The sequence below is a fragment of the Theobroma umbraticum genome, unplaced genomic scaffold, assembly GCF_002168275.2.
Source record: "Theobroma umbraticum cultivar Fairchild unplaced genomic scaffold, ASM216827v3 scaffold_204.0, whole genome shotgun sequence".
Classification (NCBI taxonomy): Eukaryota; Viridiplantae; Streptophyta; class Magnoliopsida; order Malvales; family Malvaceae; genus Theobroma; species Theobroma umbraticum.
Genome location: NW_018397267.1, coordinates 3,106,838 through 3,122,056, shown reverse-complemented (window position 1 = coordinate 3,122,056; position 15,219 = coordinate 3,106,838). Strand labels below are relative to the sequence as shown.

General features: G+C 37.0%; 2 protein-coding genes and 1 non-coding gene across 3 annotated transcripts; 1 reads left to right on the top strand and 2 right to left on the bottom strand.

Annotated features, from left to right (window-relative positions):
• Positions 1-210: 210 nt before the first annotated feature.
• LOC110424038 (phosphate-repressible phosphate permease pho-4-like) lies at positions 211-5,347 on the top strand. Its single transcript, XM_021438506.2, has 12 exons — positions 211-407; positions 1,111-1,580; positions 1,838-1,960; positions 2,108-2,177; positions 2,440-2,564; positions 2,750-2,965; positions 3,394-3,480; positions 3,589-4,026; positions 4,119-4,228; positions 4,368-4,473; positions 4,554-4,808; positions 4,891-5,347. Exons 2-12 carry the CDS (start codon positions 1,428-1,430, stop codon positions 5,014-5,016), a joined length of 1,809 nt encoding a protein of 602 aa, XP_021294181.1. The 5' UTR covers positions 211-407; positions 1,111-1,427; the 3' UTR covers positions 5,017-5,347.
• TRNAI-AAU (transfer RNA isoleucine (anticodon AAU)) lies at positions 5,287-5,360 on the bottom strand. The gene has a single exon. It is a non-coding gene; the product is annotated as a tRNA-Ile (tRNA).
• A 7,455-nt stretch (positions 5,361-12,815) lies between these two features.
• LOC149526690 (B-cell lymphoma 6 protein) lies at positions 12,816-13,568 on the bottom strand. Its single transcript, XM_089784930.1, has one exon. The coding sequence runs from the start codon at positions 13,418-13,420 to the stop codon at positions 13,136-13,138; it is 285 nt and encodes a 94-aa protein (XP_089641056.1). The 5' UTR covers positions 13,421-13,568; the 3' UTR covers positions 12,816-13,135.
• Positions 13,569-15,219: the final 1,651 nt, after the last annotated feature.

Below are 15,219 nucleotides of genomic sequence, written 5' to 3'. Positions count from 1 at the left end.
AGAAGACGGAAAACCTTTTCCATACCATGAATTCACACTTAATATATTTCACAGTTTGATTAATATTCAATTCATTTATATCTTTTTAGAATCTATAAGATTTTTGAGATATGCTTAAATGTTTGATAAGGCTTGATGATCAAGCAATTGGATAAATAGATGAGAGTAGGAATATATATATATATATATATATATATATAATGAATTCAAGCTATAATACTTTTCTTTCATATTTAGAGCATAAAAACAGTCGAAGTAATGGCATTTGAGAAATTTTGGATTAATATAAAATCAACCAAGTACATGTTTATTGAGACATGTACAAGGCAGAAACAAAGAAAGAAAGATATACAATGTGGTGGTGCCCACACTTGCATTAACTCGTTAAGGTTGAGACAGAACAGAAGGTAGGACATGGTGCCTTCAAAACTTGTACCTATCTTTGAAGCTGATTTACTTATTAATTTTCCAATTTTCTCTATATCTTTATTCTTTTGCATTTGTTTATTTGATTTGCTTTATATGTTTTAGATATTACTATATGTTTATATGTCCTCGGCTTTCTCGCATGATGGCATCCATGTCCGCAGCAAGCCAGCTAAATCTACATGAACATGAATTCCTCGAAAATTCTTTTAATTTAGTGGCACTGTGGAGATGACATATTCCTCCGCAATCTCTTTCGTGATAGAGAAGGGCTGCTGCATCTCTCTTGATCTTGTACCATGGAAAATTCTTCAATATATATAGTTTAGGAGAATTGAATTTACGTGCTTGTCTTCTTCAACCCTGCAGAGCATCAATGCTTGAATGCCCCCTCGTGCCTCCCTGCACCCTCATAGTTGGCATATTCCATGAATAACCTCTAATTCTAAGTGCTACAACCTTTGTCAGGACCCCTACCGAATTAAATTCATGGACCCACCACCATTCTGAAATGAAAACCACATGACAAAATTTTGATCATGCTACTTACATCCACCATGTCACAAAATTTATGTTATTATAATGATTTTTTCTTGCAGAAAATGTAGACTTTTTGGAGTTTATGTTGAAATTTTGTTTGTTTTAATTTGTTTTGTCTCATTCTTGCTGTTCTTTTTTTTATAGATTTATGGGTTTAAGTATTTGAGCTGTCTTTTATTCGTTGCCATCGAGACTTTAGAGGACATTGGATGGATTTTCCAATGAACAAGAAAGGTAGCCATCAATGATCAAACAAGAACAATGCGTAAAACTCAATTTTGTATGCACCCAGACCCAGTAACTGACAAGCAAAACAGCATTCAAAGCTAACAAGAATGGAAAAAGGAAACGACAAAACCAATCTAGGCCTTGGGGCCAGGGGGATATCTCCAATGTGAACTTTGAGCATTCTAATTTCAAACAGAATGGCGTGGTTTTGGGACCAGAGCCGCTGACGAAAAATGTCTTGGAAGAATGAGAATAAAACTGCTGTGGAATTGGCCACCGGGATTGTTGGGAAGTGGAAGGAGACTTATGAATGGATACCCATATTCGGAGGTTTTGCCACTATTGCACTGGCATTTTCAGTTGGTGCCAACAATCTTCCAGCCCCGGTTTGTGTCTCATTCTTCCTCTTTTTTTTTTTTTTTGGGTCTTTCCATGCTTTAAACGAATCACCGCAGAATAATCAAAACACCTTACAACTTACTTGCTAGGCAAGGCATATATATGGCTATGATCATGAATTTGAACCTTGAAAACATTAAGGTCCAGCATAGATGATCTAGTGAAAAGCACACGATTCTTAAGCTTAGTAACACATGTTTTTCTTATGACATCTGAAAATGATTGTTTTTTCTTTTAATGGCAGTTCTCAACATCTGTAGGGTCAGGGGCTTTAACCCTTTTGAAGGCCTCAATCATGGCTTGCGCCATATATGTTCCTGGAGCGGCCTCTGCAAGCAACAGTACTGTTAATGCTTTATTTTCTTATGTATGGAAAACATGTCAATAGCTAATCCTAACTACTTTTCTGCTTCTTGTACTTTTACCAAACAGAAGCTCTACCCAATGCGAAGATTTCTTAAATGGATAAGCAATATTTAGTGGTAGAACCTGATGAAGTTTCGTTATCATGCAGTTCCTGAAAGAGAGTCAACCCACTGAAGGTTTCTTGATGTGGAGTATGGTAGTTGTTCTCCTCACAGCGAGTACTTTATAACCCTTTGGTCTCATTTCATTGCTTCTACTATCAATTTTATATAGAGTGGTTTGCTACCAAGAAGAGGAAAAGAAAGAAAAGGACATGACAAAGAAAAGTTCTGAACTTTTACAACTACAGTCCAACCCCATATGATTGAAACATTCTGCCACACTTTTTTTTCTTTTTCTTTGGCTTGACATTTAAGTGGATAAATGTTGCAATTATAATTCCAAAATAATAGTTCATATTTTATCTTTTGACATGGTCAGCGATATGGCTCGCACTTGCAACATACCTAGAGTTGCCGGTGTCATCTCAGCAATCAATACAGGGAGCTATGTTAGGAACCGTGCTAGCTGCAGAAGGTTTTGACTACTTACCACTATGGAGCAAGGTAAAGAGGCAAATACATTCAGTGAAATAGTCAGAACAACCCCAATCACAAGACTGAAAAGCTGTATTAAAGAATGAATCCTAACCAAAGATGCAAAATAAAAATTAAAAGAATGGTCTAAATGAATTTCATTTATCTGTGTGTGGAACATTTCGGTCCTTGTTCTAAATGATAGCATAATGCAGAATGAAAATCACAACTTTAATGGTGGAGGACTGCTCTGGATATTGCTTGAATGGACTTTTGCCCCGTTAATTGCCTGTCTTTGTGCATGTTTCCTCTTTGCTGTCTTGAAGAGTTCTCTACTTCGCCATGAAAATGCAAGGAAAAGGATTCTTATTTTCCTTCCTATTGACTACGGAAAATCTGCAGGATTGCTTTGCTTCTTCATCATGTCTCAGGTTTTTCATATTAAGCTTTTTTTTTTTTTTAATCTCAACCAATCTCAATTTTCCTATGAAAGATAGTAATCATACCCATAGAACTTCAGACATTATGATTACAGGTTTCTCTCCTTGAGGAAAAGCCAAAAGGCTTTCTATCCATATCTAATGAGAAATTGTTGGAAGACCCAAAAGATTGTTATAAGTCAGTAGCTAAGGACATCCAAAAAAAGAAAAGAGAAAAAAATAACTCTAAGCCTCCAACAAACAATGGCTATGTTGGCAGAGTTTGTCATTATTGTCAAACTAGATCATGAAAACAACGTTTGCTTAGTTTAGTGCATATAACATTATTTTCTTTTAGTTTAGTGACAATTGGGTGATTATCTTGCTTTTACACTATTGCCTACTTAATTACTGGCACAGCTTCATCTTTTGGGTGGCAGGTCATAGGAAACTATGTGGATGTTAATAGATTGACTGTTGTAATTGCTGTTGCAGGTTCTGCCTTGATTGGAGCATTATTGTCTTTGGTAAATACTACAATCACAGTATTTCTTTCACGTTATTATTGTAAATTATGTTCCCATCCAATGGTTTCTAATCTTTCACTTCTACTGCCCTAATTGGGTTTGCCGCAGGCTGTGGTGGTTCCGTTGGCAATGAAAAAGCTTGCTGCTACCGAAAATTATCGAACATCCAAGCAAAACGCATCTATGAAGGATGAATCTGTAGAAAGTCCAGTAACTGAAGGCCAGTCTAGTGGTGCAAAAGTGGATGATGATGTTGATGATATATTGAAAAACTTTATGCAGATGAGAGTCCTTGATACAGTCTATGAAGAGGAAGAAAGAAGTTGGGCTTCACCGGATGTGATCCAAAAGTCTGATCAGGTTCAACCTGTTTCTCAGTGTAGTGCTAATACTAGTGCAGAGCAATCCACTCCATTTAAACAGCTGCTTAAGTCTACACCAAACAGGCTGGTACAAACAAGGAACTTTCAGAGGATGAAAAAACCAACACCAATTGAAAATGCCATTAAGTTTGTCAGAGATATGACAAAGTCCACACTTTCCCCTGTAAGTCAGGATACTGGTTTGGTAGATGCACAATTTCGTCTGATGAAATGCTGGTTTTACTGACATGCATATATATAATTGCAATGGATTAGGTCCTTGAGTACGACAGAAGAACTCTCATTCGGCATGCCTTGGCTGAAAAATACGATGAGATAGAAGACTGCTTCAGTTTTCCTCAACTTCTAGCATCAAGCATCTTTGCGTAGGTTTACTCTTGCACTAAACCAAAAGCACCTCAATTTCCATTTATACTTACTGAAAACCTTGGCAATGCAGTAGCATAATGAAATTTATCAACAGGCATTGTAGTTTTCTCAATTAATCTTAACCATGGTATGCAGGCTTATTCAATCCGCCAGTGAGATAGCTGTTGTTGTGAATCCATTTGTAGCTATTCTTGATGTGTTCAAGCATAGATCAAAATATTCTGGAAATAGGGAAGATGCGGTGAGTTACTGCAACATTGTTTAATCATTTGTTTTTATAATTAATCAAAGTGCATTTAACCATTCATAAGAGATTATCAGGGTCATCTGCAAGTGAAGTGGTGGTTTAGAGGCATTGGAGGACTTGTTGCTGCAATGGGATTTTTCCTATGCGGGTGGAGGCTGACTCAATGCCTTGGTGGAAAGCTAACATACATGAGCAACTCCAGAGGTTGGGCATGCCAGTTGTCAACAGTGGCAGCAATGATCATAGTTGCCATGGTGAATCTACCTGTTTCGAGCGTCCATGCTTTTATTGGTTCTTTGGTAGGAGTTGGGATAGCAGATGACCTCCGGGTAAGATTTCCTCACCGTTTCTTTTCATTTTATTTTCTCCTTAAGTCAAGACAATAACTAATTTAAGGATGCTGTTTTGCAGAATGTTAACTGGAAGCTCCTATGCAAATTCCTATGTGGGTGGATCATGACCATAATCTTTAGCTGTGGGTTTGCTTATTTGACATTCTCTGCCTCCATACACACTCCGGCCTATGCAGTGCCCTGATCTTCGAGTCCATAGGCCCTTCTATTTTGCTCAATCAATGGCTATCTTGGTTCTTCATTTTCCTTCGTCACACCATTTGAATACTACTTAATCCATTCAAATTAAGAATGCATATACTGTAAAATGATTGAAAAAACTAAAAATAAAAGAAGAATGTAGTGTTTTAAGTAGTTCCTCTCAGCCATAAATGAACTACCCGTGCAGAAGTTGGTTTTAACTTTTGCCACAAATGAACAAGTGGAATTCGAATCCAAAAAAATATATTAATTCTGGCCCATGCAGGTCTCGAACCTGCGACCTTCGCGTTATTAGCACGACGCTCTAACCAACTGAGCTAATAGGCCGATTATTAAACAAATCTCTTGTGAGATCTAATAAAACTAAAATTAGTGGCTTCACTTAAAGAAAATTCCAGGCATTTTATGCTATAAACAAGCAAGAATTCTTGCCTTCACTTGTTAATGTCCAATAATTCAATCTTAAAGAAAATTTCAGGCACATTATGCTACAAACGAGCAAGAATGCTTGCCTTCATAGGGTTTATGTCAAATAATTCAATATTATTATTAATATTATTTAATTTGGACTTTTCCTTAATTTAATTTTGACCAATTTTTCTCAAAATACAAACTTATATAATATAACGACTGACATTCAATTTTGTAGTTTTTGGTCAGAAATCATGAAACAAATAATGTAGAAGTTCCAATATAATAATTTAAAGTAAAACCAGTAATGTTGGTGCAAATCTTTTAGTCCCGTCTACATCTAGGCCCGCTATTTTAAGGTCCAAAGTGCAATGAATTCCTATCCCCCCCAAGCATTTCCTTGGAACGTGAATTGTGGTGGACTTCCGTCACTTTGACTAGCATGTATAGCTAACCTAACTCCACTACTGACCAAGCAACGAGGGAGGACGGAGCTGAGGAGATAAGGTCAGACTGGAAAGGGCCCTGCTCCTGCTCTCCGTAAACCACAATTCTTTCCAATGCTCCGGATCCTTTTCTTGTGAATCAAACTTTCCTAACTTCAACGCTCATCTATTCTTTTGATGGCTGTGATGTACATATGGACAGAATGTGCGGTAGCTAAATCTAAACTGTCCCTACCAGTAGAATATTAGCCAAGAAAAAAAAAAGCATGTAATGATATGATGACATTGGATAGACATGTAAAGACTAGATCTTCCACATTCCTTTTTAGGCGTACCCGTCTTAACTTTCCTCGATGTGAGCGTATTCATCAAGAAAGCTCGTCCTTTTTTACACTAGATTTTGTTGTGGAAAATGACCATGCTAGCTTTCTCTTCATTGGGCAAAATCTCGTGCGTGAGAGAGAAACAGTTGATCTTCTTCTAATAGTAGTTAAGGGATTTCTTTTAACGATATTTGGTTTGACATTCGTACTTTCTTCTCAAGTTATGAAATGTTAATGAGATTTTTTTTATAAGTCTAATTCGGAGTTATTTTTTGTATTATACAAAAATATTAAACTTAATCTTTTTATGCAATAAAAAACTAAATTTCTGAATTTATTATTATTTTTTATATGAGATCGTGGGTGGAAGCCGGAAAATGAAGTTGAATTGAGTTCAACTGGCCGGCAACAGTCACATCTTCATCAATCTATTATAGACCTAACCATGCACGTCGGCCACGTGCCAGCAGCCATCTCTTCCTTGTTCCAGCAACCATCTTTAATTTCCACAGCGTTTCAAAAAGTTATCATCATTGCCAGATCAAGCACAAGTCACTTAAGACCTGTATGCAAATGTCAAATCTTACTCATCATAATAATCCTTCCCTTCATTTTCTTCCGTCCTCTCATTGAAAGGCCTAACCGGCCATATTCGAAGATAATGACAATTATTTGATTTATTATAAAGAATTAGTGCTATTAGCACATGCTTTTATTTGGTATTTCCATTTTCATTCTAGTTGATATATTATTCTCCATCAGAGGATGGCAGTTGCAAGAGACTGATGGTACTGTTTGATTTCTGTTAGACATTGTTGCAGAGATACATGTATTCATGTCTTCCATGAAGGGCAGTAGGGAGAGATTTGGATCAAAGTCAGCCGATTTATATGTAGAATTTCTTCCTCAAAAGCAAATCAAAATTAGTCACACCAAGAGACATAGATAGATTCAATGCATCCTACAAATAACAGATTATAGTTTTTTGATATGCCCATAGGAGCTGCCCCAAAACCTCTGCCTTTTTAGAATACATGATAATGTTTAGGGTTACGCAATGAGGCATTAATTATTGAAAAATAATATATTTTATAAAATTTAAATATCTCACATTGTTTAAGTTCGCATGCACATAAAATTGAGTCAAATATTAAAAAATCTCAAATTTCTCTCACAACCCAAGTGAATTTTTGTATTATACTATATAGCTTTTGAATCGAGTTTATACTCTGAATGAGTGAAAATTATTTATAAAAAACAGTGATGCCACGTTTTAAGTTTCTTATTGTTTTTATTTGCTTTATTTTATATTCTTTTTTTTTCATTTTTTTCTAACATTAATTGACCTAAGAACTCTGTAAAAGTCTCCTTCATCTATGTTTCTTTCCTGCCTACTTAAATATATCATGATTTGCACTACATTTACGGTCCATAATGAACTTGATTGAGATGTTAATTAACAACAGTCACCTGGATATTATGTTTTTAGCTAATAATGAAAGAGTTTACATGCCTCTTCATTATTTTAATCTAGAGGATTAGCCTTGTTGAGAGTATCTAATTTGAATTTTGTCGATTTTCCTTTGATAAAGTTTCTTGATACGAGCCACTAAATACGGGGCGTGGGTCATGCAAATTGGGCAATTGTCGTAAGTTGTAGCACTGTACTACAGTTAGTATTACCACCCTAGGCCCCCCTCCAACCCCTAGTTCCATTTTCTTCCTTTTCACTTTTTGTGGCTCCTGGTAAAACGGTTTGTAATAAAAACCCTTTAATTCGCCAGATGTTAATAAGCTCTTTTCAAAGTTGTCCTTATAAATCAAAAGCCGACGAATATTGTTCACAGATCACCCCCTGTCTTGCTCCCATATCAACCTTAAAAGAATATCATGGCTGCCTTAAGTTACACACTTTTCTTGAGTTTCATCATGGTATTTCCCATGTTCATGCCAAGAAGTACTGTTTCCGCAATTCGTATCCACCCGCCACTCACACCATCAGAGTCTCCGACTGAAGGGCCTAATTCGAACATGCTAGGCGTTCATAAAGCTCCTTCGCCGCATTTTTCACGTGGAAATGCTTTCCGAGTTCTTATGAAGGGCCGCATAGCGCCTTCCGGTCCGAGCCACAGGGGCAATGCAGAACCCGTTTTCACGAGACATCTCTTGAGAAAAAACGATATTATAAGCTTTCAAGAGCTAATTTCTGTGCCAAGCCCCGGAGTTGGCCATCGATGACACTTTTTAACTTTGTACTTGTCCTCAGGTTCTTGTTGAACTTCATTTTTTTTTGTATACTGCTCTGGTTGTTTTAGAAACCAAGTGTAGAAAAGGCAAAAGAAAGCTCAATTTTTAATAGCTGGTATAAGATTCTATCTGTATCAAGTTTTCAATTTCATCGCAATTAAATCCTTCTGCTTCGATTTTAATATTTATCGATTGTGCAGTTCCATATCGTGTGAACTGTGTCGGATCGTATATTAATAAAAAAAAACCTCATTGGCATGATGATATCCCCTTTTTCATGCTTCTTTTTGTTTTCTGTTTTCGAATGTCAATTCCTTTTATCGCAATTCGCACCGCAATGGCCACGGGTGTACGATTTCTTTTGCAGAGGATGTAGGCAGGTACAGCAGCTATAACAATTGCTGAAGAGAGAACACACGCTGCTTTTAATTTTCATAAAGTTCTTTCCAAAGCTTTAATGGTGCTGTTACTGTTTCTGGGGTCTCATGATCCCACCATCGAGGTCCCTGATCATGTGAACCAATTTTGATTTGCATCTCCGCTTTTACTATCTAGCCTAATGGCCAAAGATATCAACACAAGAACCATTCTCATTTTCCTTTTCTTTACCCTTCACAACTCTGCTCGTTTTCATGGCCTTCCCCGTACTATTTTCCAGCAGCTTGAAGTCGTAAACCGGTCCAGCATGGAATGCACACGTCCTTAGAAGTGAAAAAGAGTTAATACCCTCCCTAGTCTTTGAAAATATATAGCGAATATGGCAAAATCACATGAGAAGCATTACGTAATGAGGTTAAGCTTTCCCTACTACAAAATGGAGATTCGAAGTTTCTAGGAATTTTTACAGCACATCTGACCATGTGCCCTTTCTGAGTCTCAGTAATTAACCAACCAGCAATCGCATTATATGCTAGCATTCTACTAAAATGCATGCTGTCAATTTAGGTCACAGTTTTCCTCGGTACATATGAGAAAATTCAAGAGAAAGAAGGATTAAAGCCTTGAACCTTAAAGAAGAAGAGTAGAAAATAACATTAGATTTGAAATTAATACGAGATCATTGCAGCATAGGAATTATCCACGGAATGAATTGATCACCGACAGTTATAATTTGTGATTAACTTGCCTTTGACTATTTTTCCATGAACAAAACTTTATCACGAGATCTCAAGATGGTTGAAGAATCCAATTTGTAAGGAAAAATGGGCAGCAGACTCTCCAATCGTTGGGTTTTCTTTTTCTAATAGACGGGTCAAGATATAAAAAGCAACTAAATTTATATGCCAATTTGTGATGGATATAGACCAATGCTTTGTTTTTCATGGTTTGGACCATCGTTAATTCAAGATCCCACTGTGAGAATGTCGCTGTCATTTGTCAACTAGATTTAGCCCAAGGACGGGATCTTGCGTGGAAAGTCGACCCAACGATTTTTAGACTGGGACTGCAGATTAAATGCAAGAAAAGATATCAAAGTTTCTCTTCAACTGGAAGGTTGTTTTCCAATGGAAATTTGCTCTTAAAAGTCTTAACCCAGGTATAAGCGATAGGGATGTTCTCAGTTGGGTTCCTTCTGTCAAAAAATTGTCCACATGCATTTATTCCACATTGATCTCCAGAACGTGAAATTTCCGACATCTTGGAAAATTGCCCTCTCACATTATTAACTTGATTAAGGTGGACTAATTAGACTAGGGATCGAAAAACACGGGTGGGAATTTGGGTTAGAAAATGACCCACGTGTGGTCCAAACCCGTGGAGTCAAACCGTCAAGGATTTTCTGGGAGGCTGCTCACATGGTGGCCCTTGACTGCGTGAACTGATAGGTCATTTCAGACTACAAACCAAACCTTCCCCTTTAACACTACATTATACATTATCACGTGTTTCACTTAAGTCGTACTGGGGCAACCTTTAATTGGCTAGGCAAGAGACGAAGAAAGAAAAACGATCTTTCAATTCTATCACCTCCCTTGTCGATGCCATAACTTAAGGGTACCATGAAAAACTGCCTTCTGAAATCTACATCGTCATATAAGACAGAGATACTACCTTAAATCAAACAGATTGGATAAACGATTGAAGTCCGATCGTAGAGATTCATGTGTCAAATAAATAAAAGTTTTTGTCACATATAAATTTAGATCTGTAAATTGGTTCATGTCGATTATGTTCTCAATCTCATTAAAGAATGAAGAACTACAGATCAGAGTCCAAAATCTACTGTTAATGACCATGTCTCTTGCCAAAAGCTGTTGTCACAGAGTTAAGATTCAGACAAATTAATGGTTGATTGAACCACGAACATATGCAAAACGATTTGATTTCTTGTGTTCCCTATATTTGCAGGTGACTGGTGGTTTTGTGGAGCCCTTGTGTTGGTATGGACAAAGGCAAACTTACGTTAGCATTTTTTGATCATTGACAGACAGGATGCTTTAAGCATGAAACTTATGTACCTCACCACAAGGATTAATCTCTTCATCAGCCACTTTTCTTCCACCTTTCCTCCCGATCACTTTTGTTTTTTTTTTTGAAAGGTGACCTCCCGATCACTTTAAACCAACCAAGGCAGCATTGATTAATACTAATCAGCTGGAATCACTTGATCATGCATGGTCTTTTGGGTACTGAAATTTTTGTGTAATTGAGGTAATTTTGTTATCTTAGTGGTTAATGACAGATAATGCCTTAATTTATATCATACTGAAGTGACTAATTTCACATTAACATGACCCCAAATGCAAAAAGGTGAAGGCAGTTTCAACCATCCTATCAAACTTTGGGACACAAGATCATGCAATCTATGTGGCTTTTTGTCGTGCGGGATACACCTTTTGTTTTTCCTTTCAACCTGGCATAGCTGTTTTGTCACTAATTATAATTCTCTGTCAAGGTTCAATGGTTTATCAGCTTTGAGAACAGAGCTCTCTGCTACTCTCAGTTTGGTTACAATTTTTACTCTGCCACCGTTAATTAAATTTGCAGCTTTAATCGGCAGCGGTGTTGAAGTCCTAATAAGTGACACCTAGACTACTTTTCTGTAGAAGAAGTTAGCTGGTAGCTTCCACAATTTGAGTGCCAAAGAAATTTGAGGTTGGACTTTGGGGTTTAAAGTTCAAACTAGTCAAAATTTCTGTATATACCCAGAAATTCAGGGAAAGATCTAGTAGTGACACAAGAAGTAAGCAGCTTCATCTTCGACTCTAAAGGACCCATACCACCAGTCAATTTTGATGGCTTAGTGTCCTAGAATCTAGATTGTTAGTTTCATGCTTTGGTTGAATTCAGCCAGCGGCTGAAGGCATGAATTGGGTTCATAACATCATTAGTTCTTCACCAATCTTGAATTTAGAAATAAAAGGAATATTCTACAAGAATTTCGCAGACAATAGTGCATTAATTGAATTGATTTGACCCGTTGAATCATTTGATTATTCCATGGGATTAGAAATAGTCACATTCCTGCTACATTCTTGGAAGAAAAACGTTTGAAGCAAGGAAAGGAAAAATCTAAAGCAAATTGAACCTTAATTGGGACGTTGCAAAACTCTTGATGGATTAGACTTAGAAATTAAAGGAGCTCAAGTATTGTCTGGCAAACATAGCGTGTACCAAAAGGAAATAAGTCTCAGGTGAAAATCATGGAAGGAAAGAAAATTATCCTAATGATAAGTTTCTTATTTTTAACCTTTCCTTCTTACAAGACACATCTTGAGTGATTTGGCATCTGTGCTATTGGACCAAAGCTCCAAAAGTGCAATAACCATCTTTATGTAAAAGCAACCGACAGTTAATGGTTTGTGATATATTTGTCTCTAAACCAGTCTTTTCTCCTTTTCTGGTCGACCTCCTTTTGTTTTCAAAAATTAGGGGCCAAATGGTGTGCCAGTATGTCTACATGATGAACAGACCTTTCCCTTCCATTTTTCTTCCAATTGTTTTACCCTTTCCTTTGAGTTGTGCATCATCGTTGCTTACCTTTATGATTGGAAATGCAATCCTTCTTATCTCCAAAAAGAAAAGGGCAAAAAGTTATAGTAAAAACATGAAAAGCTCACTTTCACTTAACTATTTGAAAAGTACATTAAACAGTGCTTAATTTAATGTTTACATATCTTAATCAATGGTAAAAAGAAAAGAGATAATCTTCACATATTAATTGGACACTAGCTAGGTTAGTAACTTTTCGTCTCCTTCTTTTCTTTTTTACATTTTAAATATTGGTTGATTTGCTAATAAGTGGTGATTTTCTTCTATCATTGCATCAAATTCTGTTCTTGTTCGTGGACCTGTATTGATCAAATAAAGGAAAAGAGAGTGGGAGGATTCCAAGAGATGCAAGAACTAATAGCTGATAAGAAGAATTAAGACACTTTCATGTTACTAAACTATTAAGACAATGGCATTAATCAAAGGGATATAACAAAATCAATCCCAGTGAAAGGATATAAATAGAAAGAAAGAATAAATAAAGCCTTGCTGAATATGCACTTCTATGTGTACAATAATAATCTAAACCCTAATTATAAAGAATATAAGAAAAAATAATCAAAACTGTAGACAGAAAATTCAAACCAAAAATAAAAAAATAAAAGAAGAAGAAGGAGGAGGAGAAGGAGAAGAATCCTATGTATCAAGATACATGGAAAACCGGGGAGAAATTCTAGAGAGACTAATGGCCTGCGCCAGGGCTTGGAACAGACTGAAGAATCCGATCGATGCCAGCAAGATGCCGGGCAAAGAGCTTCTCGTTGTCGAGCGTGGCGTGACCCTTCTTGCTAGGAACAGAAGCTGGCACCGTACCCTTAGGAAGGGCACTAAGAACCAAGCTTGCAAATAGAGAAGGGACATTTTTGTTGCTATCTCCTCTGTTTAGTAGCTTCCGACTTTCCATTTGTGGCACAAACGAAGCAGAGATCACCAAGAAGATGAGCGCCAGATAACTGAAACGAGCCATGGATTTGTATAAAGTAGAATTGCAGTAAAATGAGACACAGAGAAGAAAAAGAAGAGAGAACTGGAATCTGGGTTTTGTAGGTGAAGTTGGAAAGCGTTAAGAGAAGTTGAACTGTCGTGTTTTGTTTTGATGGCTTCATGATGGGTTCGGTGCACATATATATAGAGAGCAACAAGTAAGAGAGAGTGAGAAATCATGCCATGAACCAACGTGTGACGGCTGGAGAGAGAGAGAGAGAGAGAGCGTGGAGGACAAGTTAGAGGGGGCTGTGGCTGAGTCAACATTAAAAGAGTTTGAAAATGAAGAGAAATTAACAAGAAACAAGAAAAGAAATTTGAAGTTTCTGAGAGTGGAATTAAAATGGGTCATATTAATTTATATGGGGGTATTACTAATAAATTTGGATACTAAAATTGAGTGTACGAAAGGCCGCGTGGAGGTGGAGGCAAGAGTTAGGTAAAGGAGTGAGATCAGCCGCCGGCCAATTTCATGCACCGTGAACTCTTAATTTTTGGTCCAACAGTAGTTCGGCATCCACATTTGGTATTGTTTTGCCTCAGTTGGGCTTTTGGTAATTGATGGCAGCGACTCTGCTACTGTCTCCAATTCTCCACTAGTGCAGCTCAAAACATTGTTTGATTTTGATTTCACGACTCAATCTTCATCTTTGAAATTCCACTCAATCATGTTTCTTATCATGACCAAGAAAGATTTGAAGAAGGGGGAATTTCCCATCTTTACTCATTAGTACAAAAGAAATTAATTATCACGTATTTCACTTACACTTTCTTAAAATTGACTAAGACTTTTGCTGTTTGTTACAAGGGAGACTCATAGTTACATTTTTCACCTCAAACGGCTAAAGGACTAACGCTATTCTTGGGAATTGTGAGAGCAACTTCTTTGGCAATATGTATATTGGATTATGACTCATGACTCTTTACTCTTAAATTGAGGCAACTGTGATGTTTCCTCTTCATTATGTGATTGTGTAGCTTTGACATGTCCTCCAACCGAATAGAGTAACAAATCAATTTTGACTATGGGCTTTGTACAGAGTTCACGAAACTACCTAGGTGGAAATCATTTGAGTAATTGACCATATTTCCTTCACGAATTAGTTCAATGCTATTATTCAGTTTACTCAAGGAGGTAAGAAAGATAAGGGTTAGAATTTGTAGTATTCTTCTATAATGTCCAAAAAGGAGGAAAAAAACAAGCTATTCTCTAGGGTCTTGACATGACAAAATCTTAGGTTTGGCAAGAGTGTTACTTGTTTAGTTGGAAAGGTAGAAACAAATCATGTTCAATGCTTAAATCTGAAGGGAACTATAAATATAACAACCAGTTTTGGCCGACGTTTACTTTGGACAATTTCTTTGAAAAAATCGCGCCAGCTTATGTCACAGATAGTTCCCACAAGAACTATCTCAGCAACGACAGTGCTTCTCTATTGGTACATGTACCATCACCGTATCTATTACTTTTATCTAACAAATGTGATGAGCCACCGCCAAATGTAAGCCAATTTTTATAGGTTTAGCCAAGCTGTAAGATTGAATAGAAGCTGGAGCTCTGATTGGCAGGCCAAACTGCCCAAGTCAAAACCGTGAAGGAAAAGAATAAAGATTAAGATCCACATGGTCCCAGGCCATGTTCAGATTGGAAAAGTGGCGATCTTCTTACGAGACAAAGAAGTGTTCAATTTTGAATATAAAACCTTAAACAACATAATAATTGTCTTTCTAATGGTTTTACTGACACCCTGCGTCAGAAGGCAGAGTGAGGTGCCACTAATT